At 31.7% G+C, this 20602-nt stretch overlaps 1 protein-coding gene and 1 non-coding gene across 2 annotated transcripts; one reads left to right on the top strand and one right to left on the bottom strand.

Annotated features, from left to right (window-relative positions):
- Nucleotides 1-883: 883 nt before the first annotated feature.
- Nucleotides 884-13961, bottom strand: LOC144837918 (uncharacterized). The gene is made up of 11 exons (XM_078693248.1): nt 13499-13961; nt 12597-12652; nt 11541-11634; nt 10747-10857; nt 10466-10570; nt 10210-10317; nt 6601-6708; nt 5449-5556; nt 4793-4900; nt 3288-3372; nt 884-2014 (listed from the first exon to the last, which is right to left on the bottom strand). Exons 2-11 carry the CDS (start codon nt 12602-12604, stop codon nt 1998-2000), a joined length of 852 nt encoding a protein of 283 aa, XP_078549374.1. The 5' UTR covers nt 12605-12652; nt 13499-13961; the 3' UTR covers nt 884-1997.
- Nucleotides 13962-15196: 1235 nt separating this feature from the next.
- On the top strand, nt 15197-15268 carry Trnad-auc (transfer RNA aspartic acid (anticodon AUC)). Its single transcript has one exon. It is a non-coding gene; the product is annotated as a tRNA-Asp (tRNA).
- The last annotated feature ends 5334 nt before the right edge of the window (nt 15269-20602 follow it).

Below are 20602 nucleotides of genomic sequence, written 5' to 3' on the forward strand. Positions count from 1 at the left end.
TAGTACATTGTCGTTTACAGAAACGAATAAATAGACACGATGATTTATGTAAAATTAGCACCCTGGGAATTAGGCCTTGTCTTTAAAATGAGTCCAATTTTTTTATTTGAACTCATTTAAACAAACCCAATTTGTGTTTTGTATATAACATTAGAGTTGAGGGATGGGGAAGAGGATGGGGAAAATTTGGGGCAAATCGTTGAACCTAAATTCGTTTTAATTGTCAATAACTAATTATCTAACTCAATTTAATTAGTAAACAGGGTTACATCAGGTGGTTAAAATCAGTACCGAGATTCTAACCAACTTTATATACTATCGAGTAAACATTCTAGAAATAACGCGCGATTTATTGAATTTTGCCCTTACGTAAATTTATATATAGATGAGTTCAGTATAATTCTACATAACATAAATTTACGAAAAAATTTAAAGAATACATACTGTCAATTTTTCTGAAGTTTTTGGTGGTATGTTTGCAGTTATGAATGTAAGAATGTGATGCTAATGCTAAACATTTTGTTAAAGACATTTTCCCACGTTAAAAAAAAATAGGCCTCGGCTAGGGGGTATAGGCCTATTATATTATGCAACAAAAAAAAAGTTCAGTTTAACATGTGTTTTTGTTGACATACGATCTTCATGCATTGGTATACTTTTTTATAGAGGGCGCATCATTCAAACAACATAGTACTTTAAAGGGCTACTTCGGGTACTACAGTGACTAGGCCTATATAATGTAATTATATAAAAAATACATTTTTTTGTATAATAATTCTTTAATTAACTACTCATGCGCAGAATACACGGTGACATATGAAATCGGCCTCGCTGAAAATCAGTTGCATCTAATTATATTATTGGTTGAAATTGTAAACCGAATACACAGCCAGATATTATAGAACTTGAATTAATACTATCATAATCAAAAGTTATCTTAGCATCATTTGGGAATTTGTTTCATGCTCATTTTTTTTTCCCGGAAAGCTCCACAACATCACAACATATGCACACAATGACAAATACAACTGATTAAAATTAGAAAGGATTTTATTGTAAATTGTCTTTTTATACACAAATAAATCATCTTGTTTACATTATTATTTTATAGTAATATTTTGCATCACCTTAATTTAAAAAATAACTCGTTCATGAAATTTAACAAAATAAGCAATTAGTATATGAAAGTAATTTAAAAATGGTCTGATTTAAAGAAATCCCACAATGATTATTTTATTATTTATTTGAATTCATCACTGCATATACAAAAATATAAATAAAAGCAAAGGACAAATGAAGTGAAAAGAAAAGGATGGCCGGCAGCAAGCACCGCTATCTACATAAAATATAAAGACAGTTAAAATGGTCTTATCTCTAAAATATAGCAATAGGTAATGCCTGCAGGAACAGTAGCAATGTTTTATACCCACATGCTTGTAGGCCTACTGTTATTTTTTGTAATATTCCAGTATCGTTATTTTGTTTTGTCGTCTTTTTTTTGTTACTAACATTAATGTACCGTTTAGTACACTGAAATCTTATAATAAATCTTTCAACAGTAGAACCCCTCCTCTTTACTACTGGAGTAAACCCCTTCTTTAGGACACCCCTATTCAGGGGACACACCCCTCCTCTTTACTACTGGAGTAAACCCCTTTTTTAGGACACTCCTATTCAGTCACTTTCTCAAAAAACAAGAGGAAACATGTTTAACACTACAGCCCACCCCTACTCAGGGGACACCCATATTAAATGGACAGGGACACGTTTGAGAGTGCCAAATGGTTGATTTAATCCCATTATAAGGGGACACCAATTTTTTTGTGGAAAGAGAACACCACAGACAATAACTAGTGTGTTTTAATCCTGGGATATCAGGGAATCTACACTCCTGGTACTGGTATCAGTTTTCAACACTTTAACATCATCTAACATTTGTATGAATCAAATGTCCATGTTTATTGAATCATTGGACTAAGTCTGTGACTAAGTCTTCATCATAATTCTCTGAGATCTATATGGATGAAAAACAGTGTCAATAAATTTAGTATACCAGTAATCATAATTATTGTGGAAATTGTAATTGCTTTTTTAAGATTATGAATTATAAATATAAATTCATAAAACACCACAATATTTTCCAATGCAATAAATTCAGTAGATTAGCATCATAATCATTGTTGAAATCATAATAATTATTTGAATATAATTACTTACTTACAGTATAATAATTCATGAAACACCACAAAATAATTTCCCATTTTAAGTAATAAATTCAGTAGATAGCATTCTTATCATAATTACTGTTTTAAGATTTATGAATAAAAATTCATGAAAGACCACAAAATCATTTTCAATTTTAAGTAATAAATTCAGCATTGTTATAAGTATTGTTTAAATCATCATCATTGTTTGAATATGATTATATAAATATTAATTCAATTCAACAATTTTCTATATCTATAGTATAATCAGCTTTTAGAAACAACTACAAAAAAACTACTCACTCTAATTATTTTATTCCTATAATAATAAGTTACATTATATTCTTTGTTTTATAAATCCTAAATTTTTGAGTAATATCATCCTCAATATCACCAACTTCTATGTCATTATCATCTTAATCATATTATCATATCATATATCATCATATGTGACTTCCTTTTTTATATGTTTCTCCCAACTTTGTATAATACTTTATACGAGCGCTGCTAGAGATCCCAAGGTCAGATGATCCCAAGGTCATTATGTCATAATAAGTTCACTGGCATGTCAACATAAATGTCCACTTAATCTAAACCGCTGTTCCGCAACCTATGGGTCAAAACCCAATGTTTGGGTCGCGAAAACAAATTGATGGATTGAGAATGTTTTTTTTTAGCAAGTATAAACTGATCTAGATGTGAAAGGTTCTCAGTTTTGTAGAATCTACAAAGGCTTTAATTATATTTTACAAATCTACAGTTTTTTCCCTATGTTGAGGCGAGTAGCGTACACACAATTGGGAATCGACGACGGGCCAATGGACGCTTTTGACGCATAGTTCGTTGCTAATAATCCCCTTTTAGGACGTGGATTTAATAATCTACCAACTGGTTCTATGAGCTATTTTCTAACGAGTTTGTAACTTGACTGAAAAAGTGCGACCTTTGATGTACCGGCGGTGGGAACTTTTACAATGAACATTCAATAGAAACAAATTACACTCATAGCGATGTTGTTCAGGCCCTAGCCAGGGGAACTTTTTAAAGTTCAATCAAAATCTTGATAATTAAAACTTCACTTACTTTCAAAAAAGTTTAAAATTTCATTTTTTTCTGGGTCCTGTATCTGCTTGTTATTTTTCAAAACAGAGATGGGTGTATTTCCTTCCTATAAAAATGAGTTTAGAGTATTATCAGAATATTATTTAATTGATACAGTATTATATCATGGCTCAAACATTTACTGTCTAGTGATTGGTTGATAGAGCATCATGTGATATTAGTGTAGATTAACATTGGCTGCGTTGGACAAAATATTAAATTTAGACGAGAATAGTATTTAGTATTCTATTAAAATTAAAAATCACTGTAAATACACGTTATTATGGTTACCATTATAATACCAAAAAAATAATAGTCAATGATATAATTCAATTAATTTTTATTATTATCATTACTGTAAATAATCACTGTATATATTTTATAATTAATATTTTTTTGTAAAAATCACTGTAAATATTGTTATTATGGTTACCATTATAATACCAAAAAAATGGGGTGTCTAGAAAACTCAGATCTCAGATATATCTGAGTTTTCTAGATCTAGAAAACTCTGATATATCTGGGGCGGATTGCAATAAAGGTCTTAACCGCGGTCTTAGACGTAAGCCCAAGATGAAACCCTTAGCAACGATGGTTGTAGATTTACACTACACTATTTTGACCAAGGAAAGACTACATATAGTAGCATATTTAAAATTTATTTTTTGGAAATATTTATACAATTTTGTTGCTAATATTTGTAATTATTTGCTAAAATCTCCTAGTATTTACGTAATCTTAAAGCTATTGAATAGGCAGTGTGTCCATTCATGCATTAAAATGGCCTCAAAATGTCCTACTGAGGAGCTTGACGCTACTTATTGTTAAATTACTCTATTTGCACTTGTTTGTATAGCGCCCTCTTTTGTCGGTAACTATAGGCTGGTTTGATTGTTTGAAATTCTTTACTAATAAAGTCTTAGTTAAGACCGCGATATTGCAATCGACTTTGCTGAGGGGCTTAGCTAAGACTTTCACGAGGGGTTTAGGGCTTAGACCTAAGCCTAAGACAAGGTTGCAATATTGCAATCCGCCCCCGACTTTTAGAAAACTCAGATTTTCAAATGGATTGTTCCATTATTAATCAGAGGGTAGCTTGTTTGAAATACTACAGTATTATACATTTTCTTACTAATAATAATAATTATTGTAACTTGTAGTAGCGGCCTACGACTTAAATCATAAAGAAATACAGTTATACACCTTTTAAAATGTAGGCTTAGTATTTAGGCATAGCCTAGCCAAGCAAACTCAATTCATATTTGTATAAGTTCCATTCTGGAACTAGAAAACTCAGATCTCAGATATATCTGACTTTTCTAGATCTAGAAAAGTCAGATATCTGACTTTTCTAGATTTAGATATTGATTGATTGAATGTTCACATATGTAAATCTAAATCTAATAATAAATGCCATTATTGATAAACAACGAAACAAAACAAAAATGTTTCGCAGCTGATTGTCCTGACAATTCTATTTACATTACCTTATTTTGCAATGTTACTGGTGCACCATGTTGTTTCAGATAAGTCACCATTTCTAAGGTAGGATGATATCTATCACTCAGATATACATGTAATGGAGTGTCACCATTCTGGAAAGGAATCATAATCATAAAGTTTATAAATAATGACAACAGACATTATGTGAATTGTTTGCAATAGCTCTGAACATTTTGAAAGTTGATATTGTGGACTATATCAAATGTTCTCCACAAAATATCCAGTTTATTTGAGCAATGGCCCGCCACAGGAGTTGCCATTTTGGATTGTCTGATTCAACTGAGGCTTAAAAGGGCCCACTACAAATATGGTGTATGGGCACCTCAATAATTTATTTAATTTTGTACAATGAATCATAGAGATATGTGTCAGAGAATTACATATACAATTGTACACCCTATGAGCAAAGGGGGTATAAAAGGTATCAAAATTGCCACACATTTTAGAGAACTTTTGATGAGATGTTAAAAATTAACATTGCATAACATTAAGAAATTATAGAACAATAACATCAGAAACAATAAAATTTCTTGTGGCCTATGATAAAATGAGTGTGGGGGAGGGGGGAGAGAACGTTTACCAAAGAAGATATAGATTGTTAGCCTATCACACTGTACACTGACAATTTTCTATAAATTACCTTATTTTGCAATGTTGTTGATGTATCCTGATTTAGGAGACATGTCACCATTTCTAAGGTAGGGTCATATTCACCATTCATATATACATGTAATGGAGTGTTTCCATCCTGTAAAGGAATCATAGTCATGACTTTTAAAATATTGATAACAGACATCTGTAATATGTAAAATGCATTTTGATAATCAAATACTTAAGGAAATCTTTGAGTAATTTCAAATTGCGCAAGTCATTCAAATTGCACATAACATAGCCACTCAGACTGTATTAGTAAGTGATGTGATTGATGCACACCAATTGACTTTCCCTCCTGTGTACCATAAAGTCTATTATTTTATGTTTCAGGTAACACATTATCAATTTGCAAAATTGTTAAAATTATATTCTTATGATGTGTGTGGTCAGTAGACATAATTAATCATAAATGATATTTTGCGTCTCATCATACTCATTCTCAGTAGCAGGCTCAGATCTGGGTATCAAATCTCATACACTGCCAAATATTATAGTTCTGTTTCCCATACTTTCTGTAATATCGCTGATTTTACTATGCCCAAGAAAAACCTGCATTTTAACATCCTTACAACGTCATCAAGATGTCATAACAACAGTCCTAAACAGCATTTCTGTTACCAACCTCAACTCTGTTACTTCCAAATAATCACACTAGCTTTACTACCCAGGTCGATATATTTTGGTTTTTGCACATAAGTTGGGTACCCCTCATGAAATGTCACAAAAAAAACATGCATAATTCAGTAATCATATGTAATATGCATAGGTCTGACCCGGGTTTCTGATTTCCTGGGTCGTGGTCATGTTTTTGAGAACCATTTATGTACACTCACTAGAGGGTGAGTGAACCCTCTAGTATGTTAAATTGTTTCTCTTTAAATACAACAATTATTGCAAGTAATTTAGTAAATAATATTGTCATTATTTAAACAATAGAATGGTTTACCACAAAAGATCTAAATCGCTGTACATTACCTTATTTAAACAATAGAATGGTTTACCACAAAAGATCTAAATCTCTGTACATTACCTTATTTTGCAATAGAATGGTTTACCACAAAAGATCTAAATCTCTGTACATTACCTTATTTTGCAATAGAATGGTTTACCACAAAAGATCTAAATCTCTGTACATTACCTTATTTTGCATGGTTGCTGATGTACATTGCTGTACAAGACAAGTCACTATTTCTAAGGTATGATTAAATCCATCACTCAGATATACATGTAATGGAGTGTTCCCATCCTGTAAAGAAATCATAATCATAAAGTTTATAAATACTGAAAACAGACAAAAAATATGTTATCTGTCAATTATCTGTCAATACAAACTATAGCAACAATTACAATTGTCATTATTAGGGAGGTTTCGCAACCTTACGAATACGATAACGAAAATGGATACGTCACACACCAGTCATATTCGTAACTACAAAACTAGTATAGTCTTTGATCTATTTTGCACATTTTGCATTTGAATCAGGAATGATTCATGATTATAATATAATTATAGATTTACTGAAAGTAATTTACTAAAGTAATTTACTAAAATGCCAGGTCAATTTTAATAAATAGCAGTTTTTAAATCCTCACTCGCTAGGCCTAGGCAGCCAAGCAACACGTACCTGCGCTTCGCTCAAATTTACCGCAGTCATTATTTTAGACGGCGCCCTCAATATTTCGTTGTCATGCGAAACAGATTTGTTACTGGCTTATGAAAACGAATACGTGTGCGTGACGTATTAGTCCAGTAAAGATAAGTCAAAAATAGGGTGAACCTAGAACAAATTGCAACAGAATTTTTTTTTTTTTTGTCTGGTAAATATGGTTCAAATGAATATCATATCCAAAGTTTACCAAAATCGGACACCGGGAAGTGGGTTAATTAGCATAAATTCAAAATGGCCGCCATTTGCTATTTTGAAGCCTCATATCTCTCTAACAGTTGGATTTAGACCACCTAAGTGCATTACGAGTAGATATAAATATATATATTAAACATAAATATTAAACATTCTAATTAGCATATTAAAATTCCCATATGACGTACCTATGACGTCATATGGTAGTTGTGACGTCATATATTATGTTATAACTGTTTAAATGACATTATACTATGCGAACAATTTAGGAACTGCAAGAAAACATGTTTCTTGACATTCTCCTTGTTGAAATGAACATTGTTTCCAAAGTTTACCAAAATCAGACGTCAGGAAGTGGGTTAATTAGCATACATTCAAAATGGCCGCTATTTATCATACCATTTTGAAGCTCCATATCTCCTTAACGCTTGGTTTTAGACCACCTAAGTGCATTGCGAGTAGATATAAATGTGATATTAAACTTTATAATTAGCATATTTAAATTGCCATATAACGTACCTATGATGTCATAAGACATATGACGTCATGTATTTTGTAACAATAATGCTCAATTGGCATTATTCTAAGGGGAAAATATAGAAACCGAAAGGAAAAAATGTTTTTAATCTCATGAAAATAGTAGAACATTTACCACATCCAGGTTAAGATCATGGGTATCAGAAGTTATTCGGCCACCCTTCACAACATGCAATAGAACATTCCAGTTAATTTTCTGCAACTGCAACTTTTTATAACTGCATATATATCTCATATATCTCAATTATATTTAAAGAAACAGGATTCTTAATTCTGTAATGAGTCTGGGATTTAATAATTCGACCCCATCCTAAATATGGAGTTGGATCACAGTAAGTCTCCTACCCAAAGTACATACATAGAAAATGTAATGTTGGCACCGTCAAAATACCACCATACATGTAGGCACAGCAAGTCTACTTCATTGGGTTTTCTGATTTCTTTGTAAATTTTGGACCGAACAGTTCTTGCTTCAAATAGAATGCATCCCCCTGTTTCTTTGCAAGTGCAGAGCATTACAAAGATGTTGCAAATTTGCTCCTTAAGATGTTTTCTTTAAGTACCAATTATTCCACTATTTTTTGCTTCTTCTGTCTTAAAACGCAATCGCTTTTTTAAATTATGGCAAAGTAAGATATTTAATAGATCCCCATCTGCATTCAAAGTTTCTATTCCATTTTTCTGACATTTTCTGTCAAGGAAGTTGAATACTGTCTGTTGTCGAAAAATTAAATACTGTAATTAGTAGTGGCAAGTTTGAATTACTTTATTACCTTAACAACCCCTTTTGGATTCCGTTGATGTGTGTCTTTAACTGATGGTTCTTCATCCTAGTTGACACTAGGATGAAGTGTCGTTGTTATATGCTTATTGAATCTTGGAAACATCATTCAAAAGATAAACATTATATAAAACATCATAAAAAGTTGTCTCATAAATGATCGACACCAAACAGATGCAATGAAATAGCAACTTTGAAAGAGCAGAATGGAGATGCTGACTATACCGAAAACTACAGTATGACATTTATCATTTCATGTATCATCTCAATTTCCAGTTGGGGAATTGAGATGAGTTTGTGGGAATGATGGGTTTGAATAGCTTGACCCACAGACAATCGACTCATTACAATATTTTTTTATTCCTTTACCAATTTAAAGAGATAAAGTTCTAAAAGATGTAGTTTTAAAAGAAACACAAAACAAGATGTGCGCTTGAGTACAAATTAGTTTCGGAAATACAGTTGATGATCACCTTTTATACGGTTCTGTAGAATAACTATTTTCATAAGATTTTGTAAATGGAAACTTAATGATAAATTTCAAAGGTTTTTACATATATATCTACTCGTAATGCACATAGGCTGTCTAAACCCAACCGCTAAGGAGATACAGGGCTTCAAAATGGTATAGTAAATAGCAGCCATTTTGAATTTATGCTAATTGACCCCCTTCTTGAATTCTGATTTTGGTGAACTTAGGATATCATGTTCATTTCAACAGGAAATTGTTAGAAAATTGTTTTCCTGCAGTTTCTACATTTTTTAGCATGTGATAATGCCATTTAAGCAGTTGTAACATAATATATGACGTCACAACTACCTTATGACGTCATATTTACGTCATATGGTAATTTAAATGTGCTAATTGGAAAGTTTAATGTCACATTTATATCTACTCGCAATGCACTTAGGTGGTCTAAAACCACCATTAAGGAGATAGGGCTTCAAAACGATATAGTAAATAGCGGCCATTTTGAATTTATGCTAATTAACACACTTCCTGACGTCCGATTTTGGTAAACTTTGGAAATTATGTTCATTTCAACAAGGAGAATTTTAGGAAACTTGTTTTTCTGCAGTTTCTAAATTGTTCGCATAGTATAATGTCATTTAAGCATTTATAACATAATTTATGACGTCACAACTACCATATGACGTCATAGGTACGTCATATGGAAATTTAAATATGCTAATTAGAATGTTTAAGATCACATTTATATCTACTCGTAATGCACTTAGGTGGTCTAAATCCAACCGTTAAGGAGATATGGGGCTTTAAAATAGCAAATGGCGGCCATTTTGAATTTATGCTAATTAACCCACTTCCCGATGTCCGATTTTGGTAAACTTTGGATATGATGTTCATGTTCACCATATCAACCAAATAAAACAAACAAAAATTCTGTTGCAATTTGTTCTAGGTTCAACCATATTTTTACTGGACTATATCCGTTTTCGTTATCGTATTCGTAAGATTGCGAAACCTCTCTATTGATATAAAAGAAAAATATAAGGGTTTACTGCAGTAGATAGAGAATGTTAGCCTACATTAGCAATTTTAAATTACCTTATTTTGCATGGTTGCTGATCTACTGTGCTGTACAAGACAAGTCACTATTTCTAAGGTATGATTGAATCCATCACTCAGATATACATGTAATGGAGTGTTCCCATCCTGTAAAGAAATCATAATATATGAGGTTTATAAATACTAATAATAGCTATAATGTGAAATTGGTTTTCTGTCAATGGAAATTATTGCAACCATTACTGCTAAACAAAGTATCAAATAATCTTGTCATTATTCAAAGAAAATAAATTGCCTTATTTTGTAATGTTGCTGTTGCAACAAGGGATGTCACTATTTCTAAGGTAGGTTGTATTTGTCTATCATCACTCAGATATTCATGCAGTGGAGTGTTTCCATCCTGTAAAGGAATCATAATCATGAAGTTTATAATTAATACTGACAACAGAGATGATGTTTATTCTGTCAATATAGTAACAATTACTGCTAAATACAGTAATTTAGTAAACAATTCTAATTCTAATTGTCATTATTGAAATAAAAAATGAGTGGTTCACGAAAATCTCTGTAAATTACCTTATTTTGCAATGTTGCTGATGCACCATAATTTAAGAGACAATTTACGATTGCTAAAGTAGGGTTAATTAGATCATCACTCAAATATACATACAGTGGAGTGTTTCCATCCTGTAAAGGAATCATAAACAGACATTGTGTGAAATTGGTTTTCTGTCAATACAACAATTATTAAATAATGTACTGTACTGTAGTAAATGATCTTAATTGTCATCTTTATTGATAAATGGGAAAAACTGTTATTATAACTGAGGTCATTTTAAGTAAAGTTTAGAAACATGAAAACATGAAAAATGAAGATTAATTAGATCAGACTTGAATAGGTTATTTTGTAGTTTTAATCAAGATAATCACATCCGTAGAAAAAAAAATTAAATAAAATGACAAAATAAATGGTTAAATTCAACCAAAAATCCATTGGCTGGCTGCCAATTTGACTATTTTTTGCTTTAAATTACAGTTATTCCAGGTAAATATATTTTTTTTAAATCTAATTTTTAGTCAAGTGGATAACAATTATGTCAACATTATCATCTTTAAATACAAATTTTTTAATATAGAAAAGGAAAGAGGGAAAATGAAAAAGCCTATTAAGGCAAGTAGTAATAGCAAAAATGTGAACATCAATAAAATATATTTCATAAAATTGTATTTAAAAGAATGTTCAGATCACTTTGATCAAAATTGGTGGTGGTTTTTAGTAAAAGAGAAATAATTTTTTTTTCTACGGAAGTGAATAACTTTATTAAAACTGCCAATTGGCCTATTCAAAGTCTGATTATATTTAGTTATACCTCATCGATAGTTTTCACAAGATCTGGTTGCGTCCTACAAATTTGTTTGATTGTTTCCAAATCATTCCAGACCAAAGCTTGTTCTAAATTGTTCCTGTCAAAATGAAAGTTATAAACTTCTATATTATCCTATTAAAGGTTTGGAATTACCTATTTCTATATTGAAATAATATACAAATTGCGCGTTTATACAACACGCTATTACACGCATATTCAACACGCCTACAAGAAGTGTGTTGTATAACATCGAAGAGATTCCGGGTAATGAGATTTTAATTGCAAAAAAGGCTACTTGGCTGAATCCTAAAATTTTGTGGATTCCCGGTTGCTGTTGGCGTGTTGGAAGTGTCCTCAGGGTATTTTTTGACCTCTCGTTAAAAAAAAGTATATGTTTTGAAAATGTTGACCAAATCTAGTAGATAATTGTGCCTTTTTTGCATATTTCAACCGATTTAGCACTTAACATTAACGCTAATCAAATGTTGGCATAATTTGGCAAAATGTAGCATAGTTTTATCCTAATTCTAAAACATTTTTTTTCATAATTTCAAAAGCAGATTTAAAAACTCAATAACTGAATAAACTAAATTTTAAACGAAATCATTCTTTATAAAAATCCTTTGCGAATATACATACAACTTAGGATTATGAACTATTTAATGTATAACTGCAAGGTTTTTGTGGGGTTGACCTCGGCCCGTGCAACACGCTAAAAATTAAAGACGTGTTCAAATTTAGGGTGTTGTATAAACACAGCCTAAGTCAACCTAACTTTACACTTTCAAAAAGTCAACTTAAGATCTCTTAAGATCTAGAAAGTGAGATGACCAAATCAGTGCCAGATGATGTCAGTGTTCATGACAGTCATATATAATCTTCATTTTGTCATGTTTTTGGAGGACAATACATCTCTATGGTCTTTTGATATATACATATTTTTTTTGACACTTTGTTAAAAGCGCCATAAAAATGAAATTTAAAAAAGCAAAATAAATATCAACAAATATAATTGAAAGTTAGTTTATTCGTAATTTAAATAAATTTGAAAAACCATACCTCTCCATTTTAAAAATACACCGTCTTCATTTACTAATCAAGTCAATTATGCCTCTCTTAAAATAAAAATGGTAAACATTAAATCTCTCCTGTTAAAATATCTGTCTGAAATAATTTTTTTTAGGGCATTTAGATTTAAACAGTATATTTTAACTAACTGCGTAGGCCTGTTGTAAAAGTGTTTATACAGTAGATCATGACATACACAAACACATTATCACCCAACAGCTTTTGTTTACTTGTTGAGGATTTAAACATTTAATCAACATACATCTAGTAGGAACAATATCCAAGCTAACTTTGAAAAGGCATATTGGAGTATTGAGTCTTATAATACGCATTTCACAAAGCAGACCAAATAATGTATAGTTGTAACAAGAATTAACATCACTAATCTACAAGCCGATTCTCGGTACTGTATCTATTTCCGAAGTATCATAGGAATATTTGGTAATACAACATCACATGTGTTTCACATGTATCTAGAGTAACTTAACCCTTAACTTAACCTTACACGATACTTGCACCACATGTGATGCTGTATTACCAAATATTCCTATGATACTTCGGAAATAGATAGTATGTGGAGATACAGCACTGGGAATCAGGTGGATCTACTGAGTATACAAATGTATTGTCAACCTTTTGTTAAAACCTGTAAAAACGGCTGAAATGACGAAATCAAAAGTTGAGGATGTAATTTATATTAATATTAACTGTAAGATTAAACATAGCAAAAGACATTTAAAATTCATCTCATTATTCTGCTGGATTATATACCATGTTGTGGCTGCCTTTAAAACTAAACAATATTTATTAAAATGTTACCGACTAGCTTTGTAACCTTCACCTTACAAGTCAAATGACTATAATGAAGAAATTTAAAAAAATGTATAACTCACACAAATGAATTATAAACAGTTGTTGGTAACCAAAAAACACAATGGTACTGTAGGCTATGGATTTCAAGATTCTTCCATCCACTGGTCTAGCAGTCTGATACATCAAAACACCAAACCAAACATTTATAGCCTTATTCCTCTTGTAAAACAATCAGGCGATATTTACTTTATCTTCTGTTTAAATACAAAATGATATTATATCGCCATATCTGTCAGTTTACTTCAACAAATCCTCATTATTCAAATGTATCAGATAGTTTTCTGTATAAATGCACTTATATGAACTTGTTATCATTATAAATATTCACATTAGTGTCACATTATCAACATTAACTAATAAAACAATTATTTGTGTATCAGGAACTTAATAAAATAATTATTTTTAGTTCCTGTTACACATTTTGTTATCAGATAATCTTAGAGATTTAATTTAAGCATTGTATTTCAATGTTCAACAAAGATAATAAAGATAATGCAATGACTAATGAATTTAATTAGTAAAAATGTATGAGATATGAAATTGATAATGTGACACTGATGTGACCATTTATAATGATAAAAAGTTCAATATTATAAGTGCATTTATACAGAAAACTAATATATTTATTCCAATATATGCCATGCTTTAAATAAACATATAATAGAACATCATTTTGAAAAAATGCCCTGTGGTATTTATTTTCTTGAATAAACGCCCCGCCGCATGCATTATATATACAATATTGTTCTACAACACATTTATATTTGCAGTAGAATTCATTGATTGACATGATCTACAATTTACCAAGCATTTTGATACAATTTTTAGTGTAGTTTATCAGTTTTTGATATAAATTATATTGTATTTTTTCATATCTGGGGTATTTATTTGATTATACATGTTACCAAATTACACCCAAAAAAAATAAATGCCTCCCCTGAATAAACGTCTCCCCCTAAAAACCCTCCTGAACAATAAACACCCCGGTAATCTATTTTATTGAGTTTCTGCTACACAATTGTCAAAAATCTTAACTAGAGATTTAATATAACCATTGTATTTCAATGTTCAACAAAGATAATGCAATGATTAATGATTCCAATTAGTAAAAAGGAACTGATTATGTTGATAATGTGACACTAATGTGACCATTTATAATGATAAAAAGTTCAATATAAGTGCATTTATACAGAAAACTAACTAATAAATTTATATAATTATTCTATTGAGTTCCTGCTACACAATTTGTTATCAGATAATCTTAGAGATTTAATATTTAAGCATTGTATTTCAATGTTCAACAATGATAATAAAGATAATGAATCCAATTAGCAAACCTTTTAAACATCACAGATTTCGTTGTACAACACTACAATCTCTATTTTAGTATATATAGCGGTCCGAGTTTGAGTCTCGGTTGGGGCGACTTTTTCTCATTCTCACAGATTTCCTTATCTTTATCGTTTCAAATTAATTAATTAAAATTTCAGTATATCACCGGGCGGTTTAGAATTAATGTTCTTTGCCTGAATTGTTTATATATATAAAAGTATCTCTTCGGAGATCCCGCCTCGTGAATAAAAATACTGAAAGATGAGGGCGTATCAATTTGATCTCTGGTGCGCGTGCGTACAACTGAGGACTAGTGCTGTTCCGCCGTACCACGCCGAGAATGTTAAAGAGTCGATATCCAATCGAGTTCGAACAATACCATGAAAGCCCCAGTGGTCTAATGGTTAGGACATCTGCATATCAAGCAGGCGGTCCGAGTTCGAGTCTCGGTTGGGGCGACTTTTTCTCATTCTCACAGATTTCCTTATCTTTATCGTTTCAAATTAATTAATTAAAATTTCAGTATATCACCGGGCGGTTTAGAATTAATGTTCTTTGCCTGAATTGTTTATATAATAGTGATTGTGATAAAAGGAAGTGATGCTAATGATATGATGCATTAATTCTGATGGAGATATTATATTTGCACAGTGATAATGAATACAGTGAACTTGTCAATACACAGCAGCAGTTTATCATCCATTCTGATTATATTTGATGAATGTGCTTTCTTATAAAAAAAAAAAGTGTATTACTAATGTCTTCAGTATGAATTTAATATTAACATTGTATTCTAATGTTCAACAAGGATAATAAATAGAACACACAGCAGTTTATTACTGTTCGGTACATTTTTTTTGGTTATATTTACGAACAGTGATAATAAACTTTGTCAATAGTCAGTCAATATTGTACACACCAAAGTGATAATAAATAGGATGAACTTTGAATATCTTTATACCAATACCATTTTATTACAACATATCCATTAAACAAAGATTAGTTGCCCAAATATTAGACTTTCCCCAAGTCTGTAGTTATTCTCTTTTTTTTTATGTTAGTCCACCAGTCAGCGTTTTGATTTTTGTTTTATATGTATGAAACGCCATTGTGGCAATTGTAGTGATTAGTCACACATGTAAATATGTATGTAAATTACTGATTATCATTGATTGAATAAAAACCTGACGATTGCTGCCTTCGCGCGAGTCAACATAATAGAAGCTAGTGTGTATACATTTTATAATTATTGGGCATTCCGATCTACTATACCAGTTATCTTTTTACTAACATTAAGTAATTAGATCTACTATACCAGTTATCTTTTTACTAACATTAAGTAATTAGATCATTCTAGAACCTAGACTACCCAAATATCTCAAGTTAACATTTACTAAATTAGGATAAGTAATTCAAAAAGAACACTCATTAGACAGATGTGTATGAAATAATTACAGAAATTGCTTGACATGAACTTAGAGAAAAAAAGAAAATTAAAAATTGACAAAATATTAATTTCAATGCAGGTGGAAAGTCAATTTGACGATGATAATTATTAAATTGTTAATGTCCAAAGTGTACTAAAGTACTCGATGCATAGAATACTTGTGAACATGCACAGTATTATGCCTAAAGTTAGACTGATTTATTTAAAAATGCTTGTAATTACTTTTTTTGTTCTATTTTGTAATAACATATTGATTGATATTGATAGATCTAGTTATTTAGTATATTAACACCAATTACTTCATCAACTGGAACTTGTAATATACAACTAATATAAACACCCAATAAAACGGCCTGGTTTAAATTACTGATTCCAATATTTTCAGTCCCTCAAGGCACCCTGTGGCACTTCAAATGTTTCACGATACAAACTTTGCCGTGGCCCAGTGTCTGCAGAACTTACTGTAGATTACTAACTGGCAGTGAGTTACTGTACCACTAGTATAGTAGAAATGCCAAAGTTTTAGATTTTAAGGTCACCAATGGTGCAATAGCCCAGCCAGGACTTGCATACAAATCACACACAACTCCTCTTGTTGAGGAGCATTTACCATGTTTGGAAAGTAAAGTGGTTGGCTGTGCGATTATAGGGATTTCATGTATGTTCCTCATTAGGTTGTGTAACAGATTTTCTTGCGCAATTTATTTAGGTTGTTTAACTTCATTAAAAAACACAGCAATATTATTTACAATTTGAGCAAGGAATTCTTTTCGTAACTTCGAATTGTGCAAAAGCGGTGCAGTGACCAAAATACATGGGCAATGTTATGTATCATTAACAATGTCATTTTCATGTCGGATTTTATGAGCTGCACATTTCGACTACTTCAGCTGGTTCATCTTCGTATGTGTTTTTACTGATCAAAGCCCATGGATTCCCCTTTAAAATCTACGTATATCAGGTAATGGTCTCCAGTATTGCGACGCAATGAGGTAGGATGTAACGTACAAACTCAACAATAAACAATTACCTGCACTTTTCACGAGGTGCGTATTGTTTACACATCCACTTTATATTGTGTCAACTGTTAAGTGTTGGGATACAGCAAGTTAAAAACATAAAAAATGTGGGAAGATTCCTCCAAAAATGAGAAATTAATATGAATTTTATAAAATTTATAAATTTTGGAATGTAGGCCTAGGCTTATATCATTATATAATTTATCATTTTTTCCAGAATATCAATAAATTATATATTGGGTACCTAACTGATTCGAAAAGCAGCCAATTCGAAACATGACCGATTTCAAACGCGGTCGTGGATTATCTGGTTATCTTGGGAAGCAGGACAGGGGCCTTCTGGCCAAATTAATAATAATAATATAACACTAACAACAGTGTCAGAGCACACTTTAAAATAGGCCCCCTACTGCACAAATCTGTATTTGTACAGGCCTCTATATTATAGGCTACTACTACTAGCCTCTAAGCAGGCCTACTACTACATACAGACCCATATGATACAGCAGACACGGACACTGACAGGCAACCACCAATGCCCTACTAGGCCTAGTACTAGGCTACTAGGCTAGGGCCTAGCTCTAGGCCTACTACCTACTAAATAGTACTACTACTAGCCTAGGCCTAGGCCTAGCCTAGGCCTAGCCTAGATATATCGAATTACCTACTAGCCTAGGCCTAGATAGGTGTAACCATGATGATCAAACAATATAATCTGCCATTCTAAAGAATTTCGTATAATATCGTTGTTGTTGTAACATTAATGAAAAATATCTACTTGTTTTCAGGGAGTATGGTCGAAGCGGCCGCCAACCACAAAGCGGCCGCCAGTTTAAATACCCCTTTTACACCGCCAGTAAAAATGCGGAGTTGATCCGGAATTGTATAACCCGAGTCGTACCCGGGACGCAAAAATGCGGAAATGTAGGCCGGTGTAAACGACGTAAAAAGTTACCCGGGTCGCTGAATCACCCGGGTAAAGTGATGCGGAATGTATTCAGCGTCAAGTCAACCCGGGACGCACCCGGGATGAACCCGTGTTTGCGGTGTAAAACGCTCAGCGTATCTTTACCCGTTTGTTTACTATCCTCGCTCACTATAGTATTTAATTTACATAAAATTAGGATAACATTGATTTTGTTTATTCGCTCATTCAATAAATTAAACTTATGGTTATTTGTTATTCATTTTTATTTCAAGATATTATTCTTCACGAGTAGATTCAATTTTTGTGTGTATTGCCATAAAACAACATTGTAGGAGGTATAATGAGCAGACCGTTACTAGGGTCTCTCTTCGTGCGTGAGAGGGCGATATTTCGAATGATCTAGAACATTTACACGGGTTGGTATTTTGCAGTGTAAATACACGAAACCCGTGTCATTCCCGGGTTAATGAATCAGGTGTGAAATGGAAATTTATCCGGACACGACCCGGGTTTGTTATAAGCTCGGCGGTGTAAAAGGGGTATAATATCGTCATTTGTATGGAACGCCGTGTGCGCTTTAATCTTGGATTGTTGTTGTCAACGACATGGCCTATAGCGAGTTGAGTTACAGCTCTTCTTTATATTTCTATAACAAGTTGTATAATAAGTTTGCCGGCCGTTAAATCAATGTATATATTATATGTATTTTAATATTAACTTACATGCTATCGAATCTTATATTCTATTTTTAATATTTACATACTATCGAATCATTTAATAATTAACTTTGTATATCTCATTATATTGGTAGTGAAGGGAAAATATAACGTTGAACTGACACGACGTTTCTCGACCCTCTCCTATCGAATCTATACAGTCATCTATACTATCTATACAGTATTGCATTAATAATTTACGTACGGTATTGCCGAATCTTTATATCTCATTTACATACTATTGAATCGTTATACAGTATTGCATTAATAATTTACGTACGGTATTGTCGAATCTTTATATCTCATTTACATACTATTGAATCGTTATACAGTATTGCATTAATAATTTACGTACGGTATTGCCGAATCTTTATATCTCATTTACATACTATTGAATCGTTATACAGTATTGCATTAATAATTTACGTACGGTATTGCCGAATCTTTATATCTCATTTACATACTATTGAATCGTTATACAGTATTGCATTAATAATTTACGTACGGTATTGCCGAATCTTTATATCTCATTTACATACTATTGAATCGTTATACAGTATTGCATTAATAATTTACGTACGGTATTGCCGAATCTTTATATCTCATTTACATACTATTGAATCGTTATACAGTATTGCATTAATAATTTACGTACGGTATTGTCGAATCTTTATATCTCATTTACATACTATTGAATCGTTATACAGTATTGCATTAATAATTTACGTACCGTATTGCCGAATCTTTATATCTCATTTACATACTATTGAATCGTTATACAGTATTGCATTAATAATTTACGTACGGTATTGCCGAATCTTTATATCTCATTTACATACTATCGAATCTTCATACAGTATTGCATTAATAATTTACGTACGGTATTGCCGAATCTTTATATCTCATTTACATACTATCGAATCGTTATACAGTATTGAATTAATAATTTACGTACGGTATTGCCGAATCTTTATATCTCATTTACATACTATTGAATCGTTGTACAGTATTGCATTAATAATTTACGTACGGTATTGCCGAATCTTTATATCTCATTTACATACTATTGAATCGTTATACAGTATTGCATTAATAATTTACGTACGGTATTGCCGAATCTTTATATCTCATTTACATACTATTGAATCGTTATACAGTATTGCATTAATAATTTACGTACGGTATTGTCGAATCTTTATATATCATTTACATACTATTGAATCGTTATTATACAATATTGTATTAATAATAGTTTGCGTACGGTATTGCCGAATCTTTATATCTCGTTTACCTACTATCGAATCTTTATACAGTATTGCAATAATAATTTACGTACGGTATTGCCGAATCTTTATATCTCATTTACCTACTATCGAATCGTTATACAGTATTGCGTTAATAATTTACGTACGGTATTGTCGAATCTTTATATCCCATTTACATACTATCGAATCTTGGTTTTTATTATTAGTAATAGGGTGTGTTCTACATTAAGTGTTATTCCATTGTAATACATTGTTTGTGTTTTCAATAAAGCCACGTGGGGACGAAAACGCCAGAGGAACGCGCACCTTCTACAGGACTATTGCTGGCCGCCAGTCGAGTTATTAGCAAAAATTCGCGTAATTAATTACCGTACCGTACAGACACTTGCATCTTATATTAGTATTTAAAACTCATTT

Source organism: Antedon bifida, chromosome 3 (assembly GCF_963402885.1).
Source record: "Antedon bifida chromosome 3, ecAntBifi1.1, whole genome shotgun sequence".
Lineage (NCBI taxonomy): Eukaryota > Metazoa > Echinodermata > Crinoidea > Comatulida > Antedonidae > Antedon > Antedon bifida.

Coding starts and splice junctions, on each gene's coding strand:
- LOC144837918 (XM_078693248.1), bottom strand. Junction 10,858..11,540: donor TTGTGAAAACTATCGATGAG/GTATAACTAAAT, acceptor ATTCCTTTACAG/GATGGAAACACTCCACTGTA. Junction 3,373..4,792: donor CAGTAACATTGCAAAATAAG/GTAATGTAAATA, acceptor TCATTTTTATAG/GAAGGAAATACACCCATCTC.